Source organism: Cinclus cinclus, chromosome 4 (assembly GCF_963662255.1).
Source record: "Cinclus cinclus chromosome 4, bCinCin1.1, whole genome shotgun sequence".
NCBI classification, from domain to species: domain Eukaryota; kingdom Metazoa; phylum Chordata; class Aves; order Passeriformes; family Cinclidae; genus Cinclus; species Cinclus cinclus.
Window position 1 is genome coordinate 26,731,772 of NC_085049.1, and position 16,672 is coordinate 26,748,443.

The following is a 16,672-nucleotide window of genomic DNA, read 5'->3' on the forward strand; positions in this document are numbered from 1 at the left end:
TTTAAATCTTCACTGAAAGAAGTAACTTAGTAACTTCCTTGTTTGTGTGTGTGTTTCTCAGCCTTCCTCAGAGCCATAGCAGAGCGCGTGTTTTGGAGGCAGGCAAAGCTGAGACAGGATGCAAATGAGTGTGTTAGAGCTGCTTCTTCCATAGCTCTGAGGGACAGGCTCTTTCCATAGCTCCGAGGGACAGGCTCTTTCCATAGCTCTGAGGGACAGGCTCTTTCCATAGCTCCGAGGGACAGGCTCTTTCCATAGCTCTGAGGGACAGGCTCTTTCCATAGCTCTGAGGGACAGGCTCACGGATGGCCGGGGACGTCACCTACGCCGCCGTGGCGATGCTGCCAAGGGAAAGGCCATGCGTTCCTCCAGGGACATCAAACCCAGGTAAAACCTCTTGGGCACGCAGGTAAACCCAGGTAAAACCTCTTGCTTGCTGTCTTGAGCTCTCTCTCTCTTTCTCTCTCACATTTTAAACCGGGTAAGTCTAGAAGAATGCCATGGGAAGGGCAAGAAGTTGGAATAGCGAACAAAATCCTCGCAGTACAGATCAGCCAAGTTGCTCCCAAATCACAATCACCAAGGAGCAGCAGCTCAGGTCTGGTCCCAGGCTTTAAGTAACAGAATGAGAAAAAAAAAGTGTTCATTGGTTGAATAATGAGCATAGTATTTCTTTTTAAATTAGTAACATGATCAAGACAATGCTCCACTGAATTACTACCTAGCCCACAAATCAGATCATTGGTTATGTTCATGGAAAAGGAGCAGTAAATTAATCAGTAAATCAGGAAAGTAGTAGCAGTCAAAAGTGCAGTCACTGTCCCTGAAGGAAGTACTGAATGTCCCCTAAAAACTTCCTGCTTTTTCTCTTCAATTTTCCAGTGGTGATTTTACAGAATCAAGTTATCAATCTGTGATCACTTCATATATTTGTAAAAAAACCCCAAAGGATTAAACCAGTATTCAGGGTAAGGAGATTATTTGAACTAAATTTTCTGAAGAAGAGAAATTTCTACTACTTGGGGAAAAAATGTAATTAATTAATTAAAGCATTTAGAGAAAATTCTGGATCACATTTAATATGAATGACAGCTTATTATGAGCAAATAGGAAATGCTTGTGGCATCAGACTGAGGATATTTTCATGCTTTCATTATAATTAATGTATTTAATCCCTTAAGGAAACAACACTGTGTAAAGAGCATTTTTAGATGTTCTAGTTACAATGGAGATTAATAGTGATGATGGTGCTCTGAATGCACTTAAATAACAGAAAATATTACCATTTATATATTTTTACAAGACTGGTAACCAAAAGATAAAAAGTAGTTCACTTTATTATATATATGACATTAAATAGTACCTTAGACTGTGTGTTCATGAACCCATGAATGTTTGCACTGCTGTAACCTGTGCAACACAAAGAGGGCTTGCCTGGAATTTTATCCAGTATCCAAAGTGACAAAACTTATTTATGAAGGGAGACAGACATCAAATCTTGATTATAAAGCATCCAAAACTATTCCTTGATCATGCTGCCTAAAGGAAAAGTTCAGTTTTGGACAGGCCAGTTCCAGTGAAATTTATCATTAATATGTGGATGGCTCTTAGTAAACTTGTTGAACTGATTTTAACTCTTATTTTCTCACATGAAGTTACTGGTCATGGTAATTAAGTGATTTCTCAATGCCGTTTTCCCTGTAAATATTTTACTTCTCAGAAATTTCTAATCATTTTTGTGGATGTTCTTCTGTTGATTCTCCAGTGCTTCCATCTCCTTAAAAAAAGGGCACCAGAGATCCACCCAGTATTTCTGCAAGTCTGTGTTATCCTGTCTCAATTATACAGAGACAAAAATCTCTTAACTAATCTTCTCAACTTCCCCACTATTATGTCTGATTATACTCAAATACATTTTATTTGAATGGGCTTGGACTTACAGTTGGACTTCAGCTGTCACTCAGGTGCTCTGAAAAACAAGAATGAGGGGATTCTTGGACGCTCTGCCAGAGTGTGTTGAGGAGGATTTAGCAATGGCACTGTCTGTGCACAGGCTTTGGTAGGTGCAGGTGCTTTTACTGAGCATGTGCTTCAAAACTGATGTTCAAAAGTAGAAAAGTGTTCCCAAATCCCAGCAAGGATAAATACACCTGGGAATCCATTTTCCAGCAGAAGACTACAGCAGCTTTTGTGTCCCAGCTCCCTCACGGATAACTTGAGAGTTGCCTGATTATAAATCATGTCTACACAGAACTTTCCTTGGGAGAACAAACCAAGGAGAGCTCAGTTCCATCACAAACTATCCCACAAGTAGTTGTAGCTTTCTATTGGTTGTGCCCTTAACTCCTTGTTCCCCTCCTTAACCTCCTGGGCTGCTCCAGATGTTGACCAGGTCCACCCGGAGTCTCTCCAGACCCTGGGATGTGCTGACCCACATCTGGGCACAGCATTCCCTAATGGACAATCCCCCAGGAGCACTCTCTGTCTGCACATTGACCAAGCAGAAGCTTCCAATAAACAGAGATGTTTTTCTGCACCTGAAAGTGGGCACAGGGAAGTGAAATTTCAGTTTTAGTGACTGAGATCTCCACCTTGTTGTTGAATTAGGTGAGGGTGTGGAAGCATCCGGCATAATTAAGGTTATGTGGTACTTTAAAATCCCCTTCTGACTTCTGAGGACTTCACATTCAAATAATCATGTGCCCATACACACTGTAATAGAAGAAATGATTTTGTTTAAGTATTCAGCTTGCATGGATTAGTTTTTTTTCTTACAGACTTAATGATATTCTTTGAAGGAATAAATGTGCATTTGAGAGAGAAATTATTTACTAATAGTAACCTAATGTCTAAAGTACTTATTTTAGAAGTACCTCCATTTACAGGGCTAGTGCGTTTTAAAGTTTAAAAGTTCTGAGTGTTTTTGGAAAATTATTTGCATTCTAAGAAGAAAAACTTTTAGGGCATTTGATTTGAGAACAATTACATTTAATTTACAAATTTTCTGAAGTTCATTGAACTAATAAATTGAAATAAAGCAAACAACCAAGTGTATTAGGTCAGATTCTCTAAAGCATGGATTGTCTCTCCTATATGAATAACTCTTATTTGCCAATCAGGTTCTCAGTGAGTTTTTTTACTGAAAAACCTCTCCATACTTCAGCAATTCTCATATGAAATGCTGCCTCATTTCAACCTAATGAGACTCTGTTCTTCTGGCAAGTTTTTCCCTATGGGTGAAATGTAATACAACACTTCTTTTTTAAAAGCCCCAGTGGTCACAAAATAGGGTGGTAGCACAGGAGCTTATTCTTGATATAGATAGATAAAACCTCTCAGTTTATGGAACCAAAAGCAGTGTCCCAAAGGTCCAGATACCTTCCATAACACTAACCAGTAGCTCTGCATTTTTGGTTTTGTTCTGGTAATGTGCTTCTGGAAAAGGATGTCCATTCCTCCGCTGCTACAGGGACCACCTGAAATACCCTGGGATAAACACAAGTCAGGAATGCCCCAGGAATTACCTTGCTGCAGCAGCATTTCTCTGAGTGCTGGTTTTCCTTTTGGCATTTCTCTGCGCCACAAAGCAGTGATGGCTCTGGTGCCCCTCCAGCCCCGTGGTACCTTCTGAGATGGCTTAGCAACAGATGGGATGCTTGCCATGGATAGGGTCCAGGTCTTTCCCATCTTTCAGCCTGTTTGTCTGGCTCCTGCTCCAGCCACACAGCACCCAACAGTTCAAAGCTTATGGAGGAGACTTTTCCTGCCTGACAGCAGGAGGAAGTGGTAAATCATCATCTTGTGTGTCGTTGCCTAGGAAGAGGAAAATGCTGAACAAGCAGCCCTGGAAACACACACCCCTTTTCATACAGGCTCAGCCTTTATTGTTCCTCCACTTGGTGATTTACACAGCCACAAATGTCAGTGTTGACCTTTCCTTACAGGAAACACGATCACATATGCTGAGCTGCATGTGAAGCCCCAGCCCCAAGGGAACAGCAGAGCAGAGACTTCCGCTCCTGGTACTGTGCAATTGTGTTTGGTTACTAATTATAGATGTAAGTTTTTCCTATTGCCCAACACCGAAACCAATTATCAAGAGCCTTTATATGCATTCTCTCAAGAAGGGCTAATCTATCATTTAATCTGCTGCTTTTTCCCCTGAGTTCTCAGATTTTACACTTTCCTTTTAAAAATAATACTGAGGGATGTTTTAAGAATAATTTCTAAAAATGCCTTTGTGCTCTACATGGAAAATGTAGTAAAGCAAAGTAAAATTGTGCGGTTTTTTAGAACCCTCATGGTGGAAGAGTCCCAGGGATACATTTGGCTTTGGAAGCAGGGTAATGCCCAGCTCTCTATGTGCCATTAGTGCCCTGGTGATTCTCATCCTCCCTGTGAAGGACCTGCCTGCCAGGGAAAAAGAACATTATACCAGATAGGTCAGGCAGCCACAGGATGGAGCAGTTGCTCATCTCATACCGGCAAGGTCAGGGAAACAGAGGTTATGGCAGTGCAAATCTGTGTCTCGTGGAACTGGCACCTTGACCCCAAACTTCCTCAGGTTCTGCGGCTTCCTGAGTGTTTCCCTCTGACACAAGGGTGAATGCCAAACCGCTGGAGAGATGCTTGCTTTGATGCACTTCCTTGTTCCAGGGGATGTCAGTACAGGGCTTTTTTTCCTGTGCATTTATGGAAGTTATCTTTGAGTTGTGGGACAGGAACAGTAACGCTCAGGAGCAAAGAGGAGGAACACAGCCCACATCCCTGACACCACAGCCATCCCTGACAGACACCACAGCCATTCCTGACACCACAGCCCATCCTTGATACTTTCCCTGAATTGCTCTGCAAGGTCTTGCAGTGTGTGTGTGGGTAGGTGGGAGGAGGCAATGCTTGAGAAAAATAAGTCAAAGAAGAAAAGGCAAATTTGTAATGGTTGACCATCACTTGCTCTATGTGACCAAATATTTTGATTTCACTTCTGTGTATGCAAAATGAATTCAGATTTTTAATAAGTAAAATGCCACTGCATCCTCCCAACAGCAGACTGATTTTAGGCAGATGATTTCTCTGTTATTACCCCAGTGTTAATTTTAAGAGTGCCAGGACCTTAAGCTGCTCTTCCTCCTGTCTCCCTCCAGGCTGCCGGCACAGGTGCTCAGCCTGGTTCTATGTGGCACTGGTCCTGGCAGTCCTCATGCTCATCCTGCTGGGAATCGTGGCCATACAAGCCAAGCAGGGTGAGTAGATCCTACCTCCTCCTTCATCCCTTCATTGCAGACATGGTTAAACCTCTGAAAGAGCTGAGAGAAAAATTCCCTTAGTGTCACACTAGAAGATGTCAACCATTACAGGAAATGAGAGACTCTTTACAAGGGTCTGGAGTGACAGAATGGGGGGGATGGCTTCACACTGACAGAAAGAAGATTTAGATTGGATATTGGGAAGAAACTTCCCTGTGAAGGTGGTGTGGCCCTGGCACAGGTTGTCCAGAGAAGCTGCGGCTGCCCCATCCCTGGCAGTGTCCAAAGCCAGGTTGGATGGGGCTCTGAGTAACCTGGGATAGTGGAAGGTGTCCCTGACCATAGCAGGGGCTTGGAATGAAATGATCTTTAAAGTCTTTCCAAGCCAGGCCATTCCATGGACATCTTCTCAGAAGAGCTTTATTCACTGAGTTTGCTCATAGCTGTGTCTATACCAGGCAATGTACACAGAGACATCCTCACATTCACAGTACAGATCTGGGTACAAAGACTGCATTTCCTTATCCTTGTTGTTAACTGTGACCTCTCTCTTTTGTTTTATTATTTCTTTTGGCTTTGGGCTGTTCAAGTTTTGAGGGGCAGAGCAGGAAAATCAGAGAGTTTGCCCCAGTATGGTCTGAATAGCAGCAGCAGTGACATTTCTTCAGAGAAGACCGTCCCACCAGTGCTCCTGAAATGGCTCATGGACGAGCTGTGTGAAGATGGACAGGGTGAGGCACAATAGTCCTTTCCAGCATAGAGGACATGTGGTGTCGTGTTGCATCTGTTCCCATTTCTCTGACACCCTGCAGTTTATGGGGACTCACTGATGCTACCCATGAAGCATGGTGTTCCTGCAGAGCAGTGATAACCAATTCTAAACTAACATTTTAATCATGATAATCTTGCTCCTCTTTTGGTATAAAGTTTCCAGTATTTTCATTACATTTATTTCAGCCAGGAGCTGCGGTCAGAAATGCTATATATCCTACTCTTGTCCCAGAGAACACTTTATATACAATGGTTCATAAACAGGGGGAGGAATTCCATCCATTGTAGGAGCTAAAGGTTCCCCCTGTCCACCCACAGGGACAACATGTGAACTGTGTCCCCCCGGGTGGCAGCTGCACAGGGGCAGATGTTACTTCTTCTCCGAGGAGACCAGGAGCTGGGAGGACAGCCAGAAAAACTGCCTGGCCAGGAAATCCCAGCTGCTTGTCATTGAGGATGAAGTTGAGATGGTGAGTCTTGCAGCAGCCCTAAAAGCATGTCACAGGCCTCAGCTAAATATTTCTCAAAGACAAAATGGCCTGGATATCAAGAGTACATGACAGACAAGCATGAGCCCCATCAGGGAAAGGATCTGACTCTCCCTGCCCAGGAGCTGGGTTTGGGAATGTCAGCAGAGCAGAGCTGAAGAGGAGAAGCACAAGAGGTGCCAAGTGTGGAAGCCAGAGTAGTTTTGATTGGGAAGGAGAAATGCTGAGGACTTTCCACTCGTTTCCACTGCTTGGCTCTGGGAAGAGAGGAGGCTGGTCATGTGTATGGGCTGATGTAAGGGGCTGCTCTGCCATGGCTGCATCCCTGTCCTTGCTATTCAAGAGGAAATAAAAGCTGTGCATGAGCCAGGACTGTGACCTGGGCACAGAAGGAAAGCTCTTCTGTCAGGTAACATCCTTCTAATCATTCCACAGGAATTTATAGACAACAAAGACAAAGATACCAAATATATCTGGATTGGTTTGGATACTGAAGACATGGAGAAAACATGGAGTTCAGTGGAAGATCACAGAGTAAAAGAAAAGAGGTGATTATTTGTGGAGGGAGGATGTCTTTGGGAAAAGCAAAGTGTGGTATCCCTGCTTGGAAATACAATTCTCAATCTGAGCTAATTACCCAAAGCACAGATCTAACCCTGTAGCCTCAGATAGATATCCAGAGTCTATTTCATGGCCAGTTCCAGGTCAATAGGTTCCTGCTGGGCACTTTTGGAAACTGATTTCTGCCTCCAGGACCAACCACAGCCATAGCTCATATATTTATTAATGCAGAGATACTATTACACACTCTGCTGAAATCCCTGCCAACAAACTCTCTCACTTTATAGACCATGTGCTGCCTACCTGTGTTGAAGATGATGCCTGTCACATAGCTGTGGGTGGGATCTGTGCAGTTTTCTTCAGCATTGTGGCTGCATGGGGAGGATCCTTATCCTTCCAACACTAATAATCCCAAGCATCCATCCCCAGAAGCCAGCAGTCCCTGCTGGGGTGCCCAACCCAGCTCTGTACAGCTGCTGTGCTTTAAGGGGGTGATTGAGTGGGCATCATCCAACCCTCTCACTCCGAGCACCACCAGGATTTTTAACCAGTGCTAACCCAGCAACCCGCTGCATTCCTTTTGGTCTCTCAGCAGGACAGCTCTAAAAACCATTGAAGCTGACAAGAACTGTGCTGTTTACAGATGGAAAAACGTAATCCAGGCAGACAACTGCCAGACATTAAAGAAGTGGATCTGTAAGAAGAACGCAACTTTGCTGGTGCTCTGAGTCACATTTCCACACAACAGGCAGAGTTTCTTGCCAGAAGACCCATTTTACAGACAAACCAATTTGTGATGTAAATAATTCTTATCAGACTTGCAGGGAAATTTGCATTTGGCTGTGCTGTGCTCTCTAAGAAGTCAGAAGACAGGACTGCAAGCTGGCATATGAGGATTTTGGGGTGCTGAGCCTTCACACAGACAGATTTTGGCAGCAGCTGTCTCAGGAAGGTTAGAGGAGGAGTACTGTGCAGGTGACCTGTGTGATGTGCAGGAATTACGGCCCTTGTGGGGATGAAGGGTGTGCTGGCCCTACTGCTGTCACCGCTGCTCTCAGGCAGCTTCTGAGCTGGGGACTTCTTATTTGAGTTTCAGGATTTTAGTGTTTCCTGAAGTTTGTGTTTTGTTTTGTTTTTTCCTCCTCCTTGGGGTTGTAGTTGTGACTCACAGAAGCCACTTGAGGGTTGGAAAAATGCATTTATTGGACAGTGTCTTATTCAAAGCTGCTGCACAGCTACTGGATGTAAATAGCACACCAGGCATGGAGTGACTTTTAACACTTGTGGTTAATGTGCTGATTGCTCCCATCTTCTTCTGGTGCTGAGCCTTGGAATCTGAAGGGATTAACTAGGGAAGGGGCTTGGACTGTAAGACAACATTGCAGGGCAAGGAAATAAAAGGTGATAACCTTTCTCTCCACCTATATTTTGTATTGTAAATCCCTTTGTATTGTAAATCCCCTTTGCATTGTAAATTCCAATCACAGCTATGGTGTGATGAGGTACCAAGACCAAAGAGTGGTGAAATTAATGCCTGGGAACACACTCAATAAATACATTACTTAGGCATTGAAGTGTCATGAATAAATGCTATTTCTGGGTCTAGAACACAGAAGTGCTAAGAGCAGTCTGACCTAGTGCCTTTATTAGATTCACATATTTGACAAAAATGAAGAAATGTCATGAATTGAAGGTGCTACTCTAACAAAAATGGCACCAACTGGAATTTAAGTCCCTATAGCAATGAGAAAGAGAAACGAGTCTAACATGGCTTTTGAGATGTTGAGCTTTTACCTCATCTTTGCTGTGATGCACAAAAATAAAGGCAGCTGCAGTTTCACAGAGATGTTTTTCCACACCTGTGCATGCCTGGGGAGGATAATGTCCAGCACTTTAGGGGTGCAGATTAAAAAGTGAGCTGTACCCTCAGGGACTTCCCTTCAAACAGCAACAACAAAAAAATCTCAACACAGATTTACCCTGCAGAATGCAGCATCAGCAGCTCAAGACTCATGAGAAACTGTTGTTATGTAAGAGGAAACAACAAAAATCCCCCAAACTCAGCACAACATGTGGGGGAAGGGGGTTGGTTTTCTTGCTCTAGACAGAGAAGCAAAGAAAAGGAGAGAGTCTGAAATGAGTAAGATTATCATCTATACCTATATAATATATGCTTTATAGAGAGATAATTTCTCACTGCTGAGAAATTTTCACTTCAGGGTACTCACAGCACACCCTTCTCCATATAGTGGAGTTGACAATTGCTGGTTTTATGGCAGATCTTTCTTGATTCATGCTGAATTTAACAAGAAAAACTAACTCCTTCATGCTGGCTTCTCTCGAATTAGTTGTGGTGTGTAGGTTTTAACAATATTCTTGAAACATCTACTATTTGGGCCTACTTGCTGTTATTCATGTAATTAAGCAAGTTTTTGCAGGGCCTTACTGAAGCTCTTACCTACAATTTAAGGACTTATTTAAAAAGAAAAAAGAAAAATAAATTATCATTTAAGTACTTCATCAAACTCCACTCTGAGTAAAACAAGTTAGCAGAGTTTGCAGCTTGACCCTTCTTTTCTTAACATCACCAAAGAAGATGTTCATTGCATCTCTGAGGAGTCAGATTCCAGAATAGCTTTCACTGTAACCCTTTGTTAAAAGTCTGACACATTATGACGTGTTAGAAAGGGAAAAACATTATTTTTTTGATCAAATGTCCTGTTCCATGTCAACACCAACATTATGATTAAAGATTTTTTTCATGTTCAAAACCTGAATATTTTACTTCGCTTCAGATCTTTTTTCACCAAAATGGTGCCCGAGATAAAAAATACTTTAAATGTCCCAACATTAAGATACAAGCCACTGTAATTCAGGGGGTCTGTGAAGAAATTTATTAAGTATCTTTTCAGGACTATTGCACATACCATATCCTTCAGAATCAGGTTAATTTAAAAACATTGCAGTATAACACTCTTCCCCCAACATATAAATTAATACTTAATCAGACTTTTCATACTGTAGAGTACTGTTACTGTGCCTATAAAGAATACAAGCAATTAAGAAAAGTGTAATCCAGTAAAATTAGTGATTATATTTAAATAAACATCTGAAAGTCACAAGTTGCTGACAGTGTGTCTTGTGTATCCATGTGCATGGTCCTGCTACAGTCAAGTCCTTCTGCCACAGAAAATAAAGGTGAACTTCCCATTCTTCCTTCTCTAGAAACTTGATAGTTATATTCCTCCCAGGAAAATTTGCTTCCTCTGGGTCAAATGACACTTTTAATCTTTGGATAACCTGCTAGACATGCGTGGGACTCAGACAATCAGAGGGTTTGTGCCCTAATTCTGTTCAGGCTCCCAGCAATCCAAGAGCACTGGAGGCTGCTGCTGAAAATGCGACCCACACAAGGAAACACTGACTGTCCATCTGGAAATGCCCCCCTTGCTCAGAAGCCTCACACCATGACAGGCACAGGGCATGAGGAAAACAAAGAGAAACATCCTTTGATGTTAATTCTCTCATTCCCTTCTACTGATTTTGCCTCCTTGCACCAATGATTATTTCTACCTTTACACATTAATGCCTGTGGCTTCAGTGTCACTCTTCCAACACTTCTGCCCCCACCATCAGTGCAGATGCTCAGGTAAATAAACATTCTTATCTATTGTGAGCTTCTTTTGGCTAAAGAAAGTGCTGTGAGAATAACTTCAGATGCAGTGCAGCTACACAAGTCAGCTTGACAGTGTTATCACCAGGATTTAACAAAATTAAAGTAATATAACATTGACAAAACATGGAATACGATGCAAGGTGCATCCCATCAAATGGAAAGAGAGGAATTTGCTGTGATCCTGTCTGAAACAACAGTGTTCACTTCTGCATTGCCCTGTATCCACGAGGCACTGGCAGCCCTCCAGACAGACCCATTTCACCACCCATCCCTGCACACAGAGCCTGGCAAAAGGAAAAGCAGAACAAAAACCTCCAACTGCACACCCAAAAGGGAAAGAAAGAGCAGCTGCTCCTACAAGAGAAGAGTAAATTGAAAAAACACTGATGGCATAACAAAAAGAAGCTACAGTTGGGAAATAGCTAGAAAAATGGGGCAAGGAAATGACTTATCAAGTTGCTGAAGAGAGCATTTTAAATGGTATCTTTAAAGCCTTCCTCCTTGGGTGGAGAATTCTGGCTACCAAGAAAAGTCATTCACCTGCAGGTAGGAGCTGGGACACATTCCCAGGTCCCAAAGTATAGACATAGCCTGTGCAGGCATAGCAGAGCTCTGAGTGTCAGGGGTGGTGGCTTTGTCCACCTTTATTGTGCTGAGTCGATATTCAGGCTACAGACCCATTTCCTGGTTAAATAACATCCTGAGACTGAGACTCCTTTGGATTCCAGATAGGCACAGCTTCCAGAGCCTTTTACTTCAAACCTGTCAGGGAGAAGGGGAGACGGGATTACTTGGACACCCACAATGAAATACTTCAATAGAGCACAGGCAGCTATGGGCATCTCAGGTTCTCTTTGAAGAAAGCCTGATTTATCTCAGGCAAGGCACCACAGGAGGATGATGTTTTGTGCCTTGAAGAGAACGCCATGGAGATTGTCTTTTCTTAATGGTATCTTGTGCCCAGAATACAAAATCGAGGACTTGTAGTACTCCTGCATCTCGTTTAGTGGTCACTTAGGTGAAATACACCCTTAGAGCAGAGACTGAAACTCAGGTTTGCTCTTCTCAGGGATGTTGTGCCATCAAGATTGGCACCACCACCTTCCACTTCCACATCCTCCTATACAGCTAAAAGGTTTCAGCAGAAGCTGTGAAGCAAATGTACCTCTCATTTCTCCCTTCCTCAGAACCCAAAAAGTACCACAGCTAAGGGGGTGGGGGGAAACCAAGGAGAAAACCTCAGTTTCCACACCATAGGTGTCCCTACATAAGAGGTAGCAGCAGCTCTGCTTTCAAACAAAGTGCTATAAAGTTCTGTGGATAGGCCAAACAAACTGGAATGGTCTCTGGAAAAGCCAAGAGACAAATCCCCACCAGTGCAGTAACACCTGAGCTTAGATATCAAGGTGTTTGGCCTCACCTTCAGGCGGGGCAGTTTGAGGCAGGCAGCGAGGCAGAAGTCTAAGAATGGGAAGAACCTCACTGAAAATGAAAGCATCAGTGGATGTTTGTATTGCAGACAGGAGATAAAAGAGTGGGAAGGACTGCAGTTTTTAATTAGAGGTGCCCACGTGTTCCTCACATCTCACATTAAATGCCTTTGTCAGATCAAGCCTTCAGTGCTTGGGGATGAAGTGAGTATAGTCACACATCACCAGTAATGCCACAGATACTTAATTTTTCCACCCTTTAAGGTAATTTCAGATTTATGAAATCTCAGTGCTTATGCCTATCAATGGTAATTTTGCCAGCTCCTGCCAGCAGCTGCTCCATGATGAGCTGCAGCAGCCTCTGAGGAGATGGGATGGCTGCCAGGGAGAGGAGCAAAGTGCCCCACACTTGGCACTGGTGGCACAGAACACAGGGCCTCTGCCACAGAGCAGCTCATGCAGCATAAATTCACATCTTCCTTTCCCTTCAGCAGCCTCTTTCAGAGGTACATTCTATGAAAATGAAAATATGTCTCCCAAATCTCTTTGCTACAAGTCTCACACAGCTTACATGCAGGTTTGTATTTTTGCAAAATACATTCTATAATGAGGAATTTGTGTTACTGTAATCTTCCCTTCCTCCCCCCATTGCTTTGGTACATTGATGTCTCTTGTTTTAACTTTCACTTTCTCTAATATCTGTTACAATGAGCCTGCCTCATGCTGCTTCTTAACATTATAAATTGATCCCCTAACTTTCACCTGCCACAATTTTAACAACGCCTTGTGAAATCTTCATTTCATTCCATACCCTCTCCATAATCATCCCTCCAACATAACACCAGATATTTCCTACAAGTGACTATTTCTGTATTATTTTTCTTACTCCCCTATAATTGAATATCATCAGCAAAACCCCTCCACATCAACTTACAGTTCATTGTCTAATGCTTTTCCATTTACCCAAAAGAACTCCTCATTTCTTTTATAGAGTCCAATCCATGGGTCTTGCTTTGTTATCTTCATCATAAACCTCTGTAGGAATAAACCCACATGAGAAAAGTTCTACATGTTCAGTCCAGCTATCAAAATATGAAGTCTTTGATCCAGGGCAAAAGCAAAACAACAATCTAGCCTTTCCTACAGAAGAAACAATATTAAAACCTAAATACACAGAGACTGCTGACTGGGATAGGGTTGACTGACCTAGAGAGAGGCTATTTTAAAATATCAAGGTCTGCTATCAGTCTGGAACACATACAGAAGAATATATTCTAGGCCTTTGTGCAGGGTGGAGTCTTTCCTAATATTGTGGTATAATATAGAAAAAAATGCTCCCAGCTGCACTTTGGGGGACTATTTCCTAATTGCAAAGGTCACAATTAACATATTAACCAACTTGTGTGTCATTAACCTGCCACAATATGAGAAAACAGTTGTTTAATTAAAGATAAATGACATGTAACAGTGTTTACCCTGATAGAAGCCTTCAATATGAGTATTTATAGCTATGAGCAGCACCAAATTTAATTCAGACAAGCACTCAAGATATTTTCTAAAACATCAACTGCTCAAACTGACGTTTCCTGTTTTCAGGGAGAGGAGGCACAAAGTTTTCTGCGGGCTGTGACTCATTGTGGTCTTACATCAGCTTCCTAACTGTTCATCTGAGGAGGCTGGAAAAGTGGTTCCCTGGAAGCGAACTGGGGGGGGGGGAAACAGGATCCCCCTTTGGTTCCCTTACCAGCTCCTGATGATTTTCAATGACCAGGAGGGAAGCATTGTGGAAAGAGCAGTGGCTCTGGCTGGAGTTCCAGGCAGCTTCACTCTCTGAGAGGTAGTAACACTTCCTCTGGAAGTACAGCCAGCCTGATGGACACAGCTCCCGGGGAAGGCACACAGGAAGGTCTTTGGCCAGAGAAGGGTTTACTGGGAAAAGACAAAAAACAATCTACGCATTTCTTCCAGCTGGGAAAGGTTTCACTTTCTGACCACATCATCTAAAGTAATCCCAGCCTAGCCACAGCACTGTTACTCCTGCCCAGCTGAAATAATTATTGTAAACTAATGATATTTTCTCGATCCTGTAGCCTTCTGCCTCTTGAAATATCCTTAAAAGGGTGGCCAGGGACACATTTTTAGAAGCAGCTGAGAAGGTGACTTCCACAGCTTAAAAATTCCAACAACTCCAGTTTTTGTAAATGTTGCTTCCTCACAGCTGAATTAATAACTTTGTTTATTATAGTGTCATTTTTGAAGGACTGCAGATTGGTAGGACAATCTTCCTGCTGTTATTTTTCTTGAAGACCAACAGTGATGTGATAAACCTGATACCACAAGTACACTAAGACTGAACCGAGCCCTCCCTTACTCCACTGAAGCATGTGGAGTTGTTTCTGCAGCACTGGCTCACAATTTCAAACAGAAATCACAGATTCACACAGAATTACAGAGTGGTTTGGGTTGAAAGTGACTTCAAGGATCATTTTGTTCCATGCCCCTGCCACGGGCAGGGACAGATTCCACCAGACCTGGTTGTTGTAACCTGGCCATGGACACTTCCAGGGATGGGGCAGCCACAGCTTCTCCAGGCAGCCTGTGCCAGAGTCTAACCACCCTGTGAATACAGAACCCCAAACTCTGGTAATTTCTATTGCTAATTATAGTTTCTTTTAAAATTGCTTACTTACCAAATTGAATACATGAAATCAAAATGACAGCAGCAGTAAGGACCCCAGCAACAGCTCGCCACAGCCAGATATTTGAGAATAGACCTGAAAAAATAAATGTAGGGAATTAAAAAACAAAACAATCCAAACACCAAATAAGAACCAGCTGACAGGAGAGCACAGCCCCAGGCTGGGTGCAGAGACATTTAACTTATCTTCACAAGGCTACTCAGCTAAGAAGAACTCTGAGTTAATGTAAATTTTAGTCACATCATCCAGAACTTAAAGTGATCGAACATGGGCGGACAGTAAGTTTGATACTGACCGGGTTCCTAAACTTGGCATGGATAAGTGAAATAAGAAAAGCCATAGGTTCTGGAGCCCAAATCTCCTCTTGAGAAATATCCAGCCTTAGCCCACAGCCACAGCTTTTTAGTATCCTTTTGTTCCCGTCGCCTCCAGGGCTTCGGAAGCACACACAGCCCTGCCACTGCCGTGTATCCGGCTCGTGGGGCAGCAGCGGGGACGAGGTGTCCCGGGAGGCTCCTCTCCCGGGGTCCCCTCTCCCGGCAGTCGCTCCGCTGCCAGCACGGAGCGTTCCCAGCGCTGCGGCGGCTCCCGGGCGGCATCCCCGGCTCCCCACGCCCAGGGACGCGCTCCCGGTGCCGGCTCCGCGGCTCAGCCCCAGCTCCGGAGGGATGTCCGGGATTCCCCCCCGCATCCCGGCGCGGCCCCTCGGTGTTCCCCGCCTCGGTGTCACCTTTGCTGTGGCGAGCCGTGCCGCGTCCCTCCATGGGCGTGGAGCTGACGGGGCCGGAGCGGCCGGGCCGTGCTGGGGCCGCACCGAGCGCAGCCGCTCCCCTGGATGCCGGCCCCGATCCCCTGGATCCCGGCCCCGCTGCCGGTCCCGGGATGCGCCGGCCCCCAGGGGCATGGCCACGGAGCGTGGGCTCGGTGCCGAGCGGGGTCCGCGCCGGGAGCAGTCACTCCGCGACTCCGGAGAAATAGGAAATGGGGACGCTTTCAAGGAGAAGTCGGCTCCTGCAAGATCTCGCTGGATACTCTGACATCAGCAAATTCCAGGAACTAACACAAAGAGAGAAGGCTCTGGTTTGGTTTGGTTTTGTCTGATGGGGGTTTTTATTTGGTTTTGGTTTTTTTCGGGTGTTTTTGTCCCCCCCAATTTTGTTTAGTTCATATTTATTTTCTTCTTTTGTACAGAGGAGGAGAGTAAAATCAAGTATTTAAACGTTGATTACTTAAACCTCTTTGGAAAACCTGGCCAGTGATTTGCTTTATTTAGAAGAGCATAAAGCCTGATGATGCTTGCTTGCCAGCTATGGGGATGAAGGTGCAATAGAAATTTCAACATTGCTTGAAAGACAGGGCCAGATTTATATCATCCATTTCATCTGGTGGTTTTGCCCAGTAACTGCTGTACTTACAACAGATTCCGGCTGTGTTGCGTGTTCAAACAGCCTGAGGAGCACAGCTCTCTCTCTCCAAGTCATCATGTGGGCTCTGTGTGAGGCTGCTGAGGAACTCAGCAGTGCTTTATCCAAAATAAGCATCCTTCTGTACCTGGGCAGGAAACTTCAAACAGAAAGCCATAGGAATGCAGGGTTACACTTTAAGCTTTCTCTGCAGTCTCCAATTGCTTTCATTGTCAAGGATTCTGAGCAGCGGTGAGTTGCTGAAAATCATCTCCAGGTGTTTATGGTTACAGTTGATAAAGAATCATATAAACTTAATACTTCCATAACTGTAATTTGAATTGCAGTTGATTTTAGCCTTTGCCTGCAGCAGGTGTTTATTTAAGCACTGAACTGGG

The 16,672-nt window shown here is 43.9% G+C and overlaps 2 protein-coding genes across 2 annotated transcripts; one reads left to right on the plus strand and one right to left on the minus strand.

Annotated features, from left to right (window-relative positions):
- The first annotated feature begins 218 nt into the window (after positions 1-218).
- On the plus strand, positions 219-7,794 carry LOC134042987 (killer cell lectin-like receptor subfamily F member 1). Its single transcript, XM_062490955.1, has 7 exons — positions 219-387; positions 3,945-4,022; positions 5,145-5,243; positions 5,837-5,977; positions 6,336-6,487; positions 6,941-7,053; positions 7,662-7,794. Exons 1-7 carry the CDS (start codon positions 306-308, stop codon positions 7,792-7,794), a joined length of 798 nt encoding a protein of 265 aa, XP_062346939.1. The 5' UTR covers positions 219-305.
- Positions 7,795-9,957: 2,163 nt separating this feature from the next.
- LOC134042988 (C-type lectin domain family 2 member L-like) lies at positions 9,958-15,773 on the minus strand. Its single transcript, XM_062490956.1, has 5 exons — positions 15,602-15,773; positions 14,863-14,946; positions 13,917-14,101; positions 13,107-13,207; positions 9,958-11,504 (listed from the first exon to the last, which is right to left on the minus strand). Exons 1-5 carry the CDS (start codon positions 15,633-15,635, stop codon positions 11,387-11,389), a joined length of 522 nt encoding a protein of 173 aa, XP_062346940.1. The 5' UTR covers positions 15,636-15,773; the 3' UTR covers positions 9,958-11,386.
- Positions 15,774-16,672: the final 899 nt, after the last annotated feature.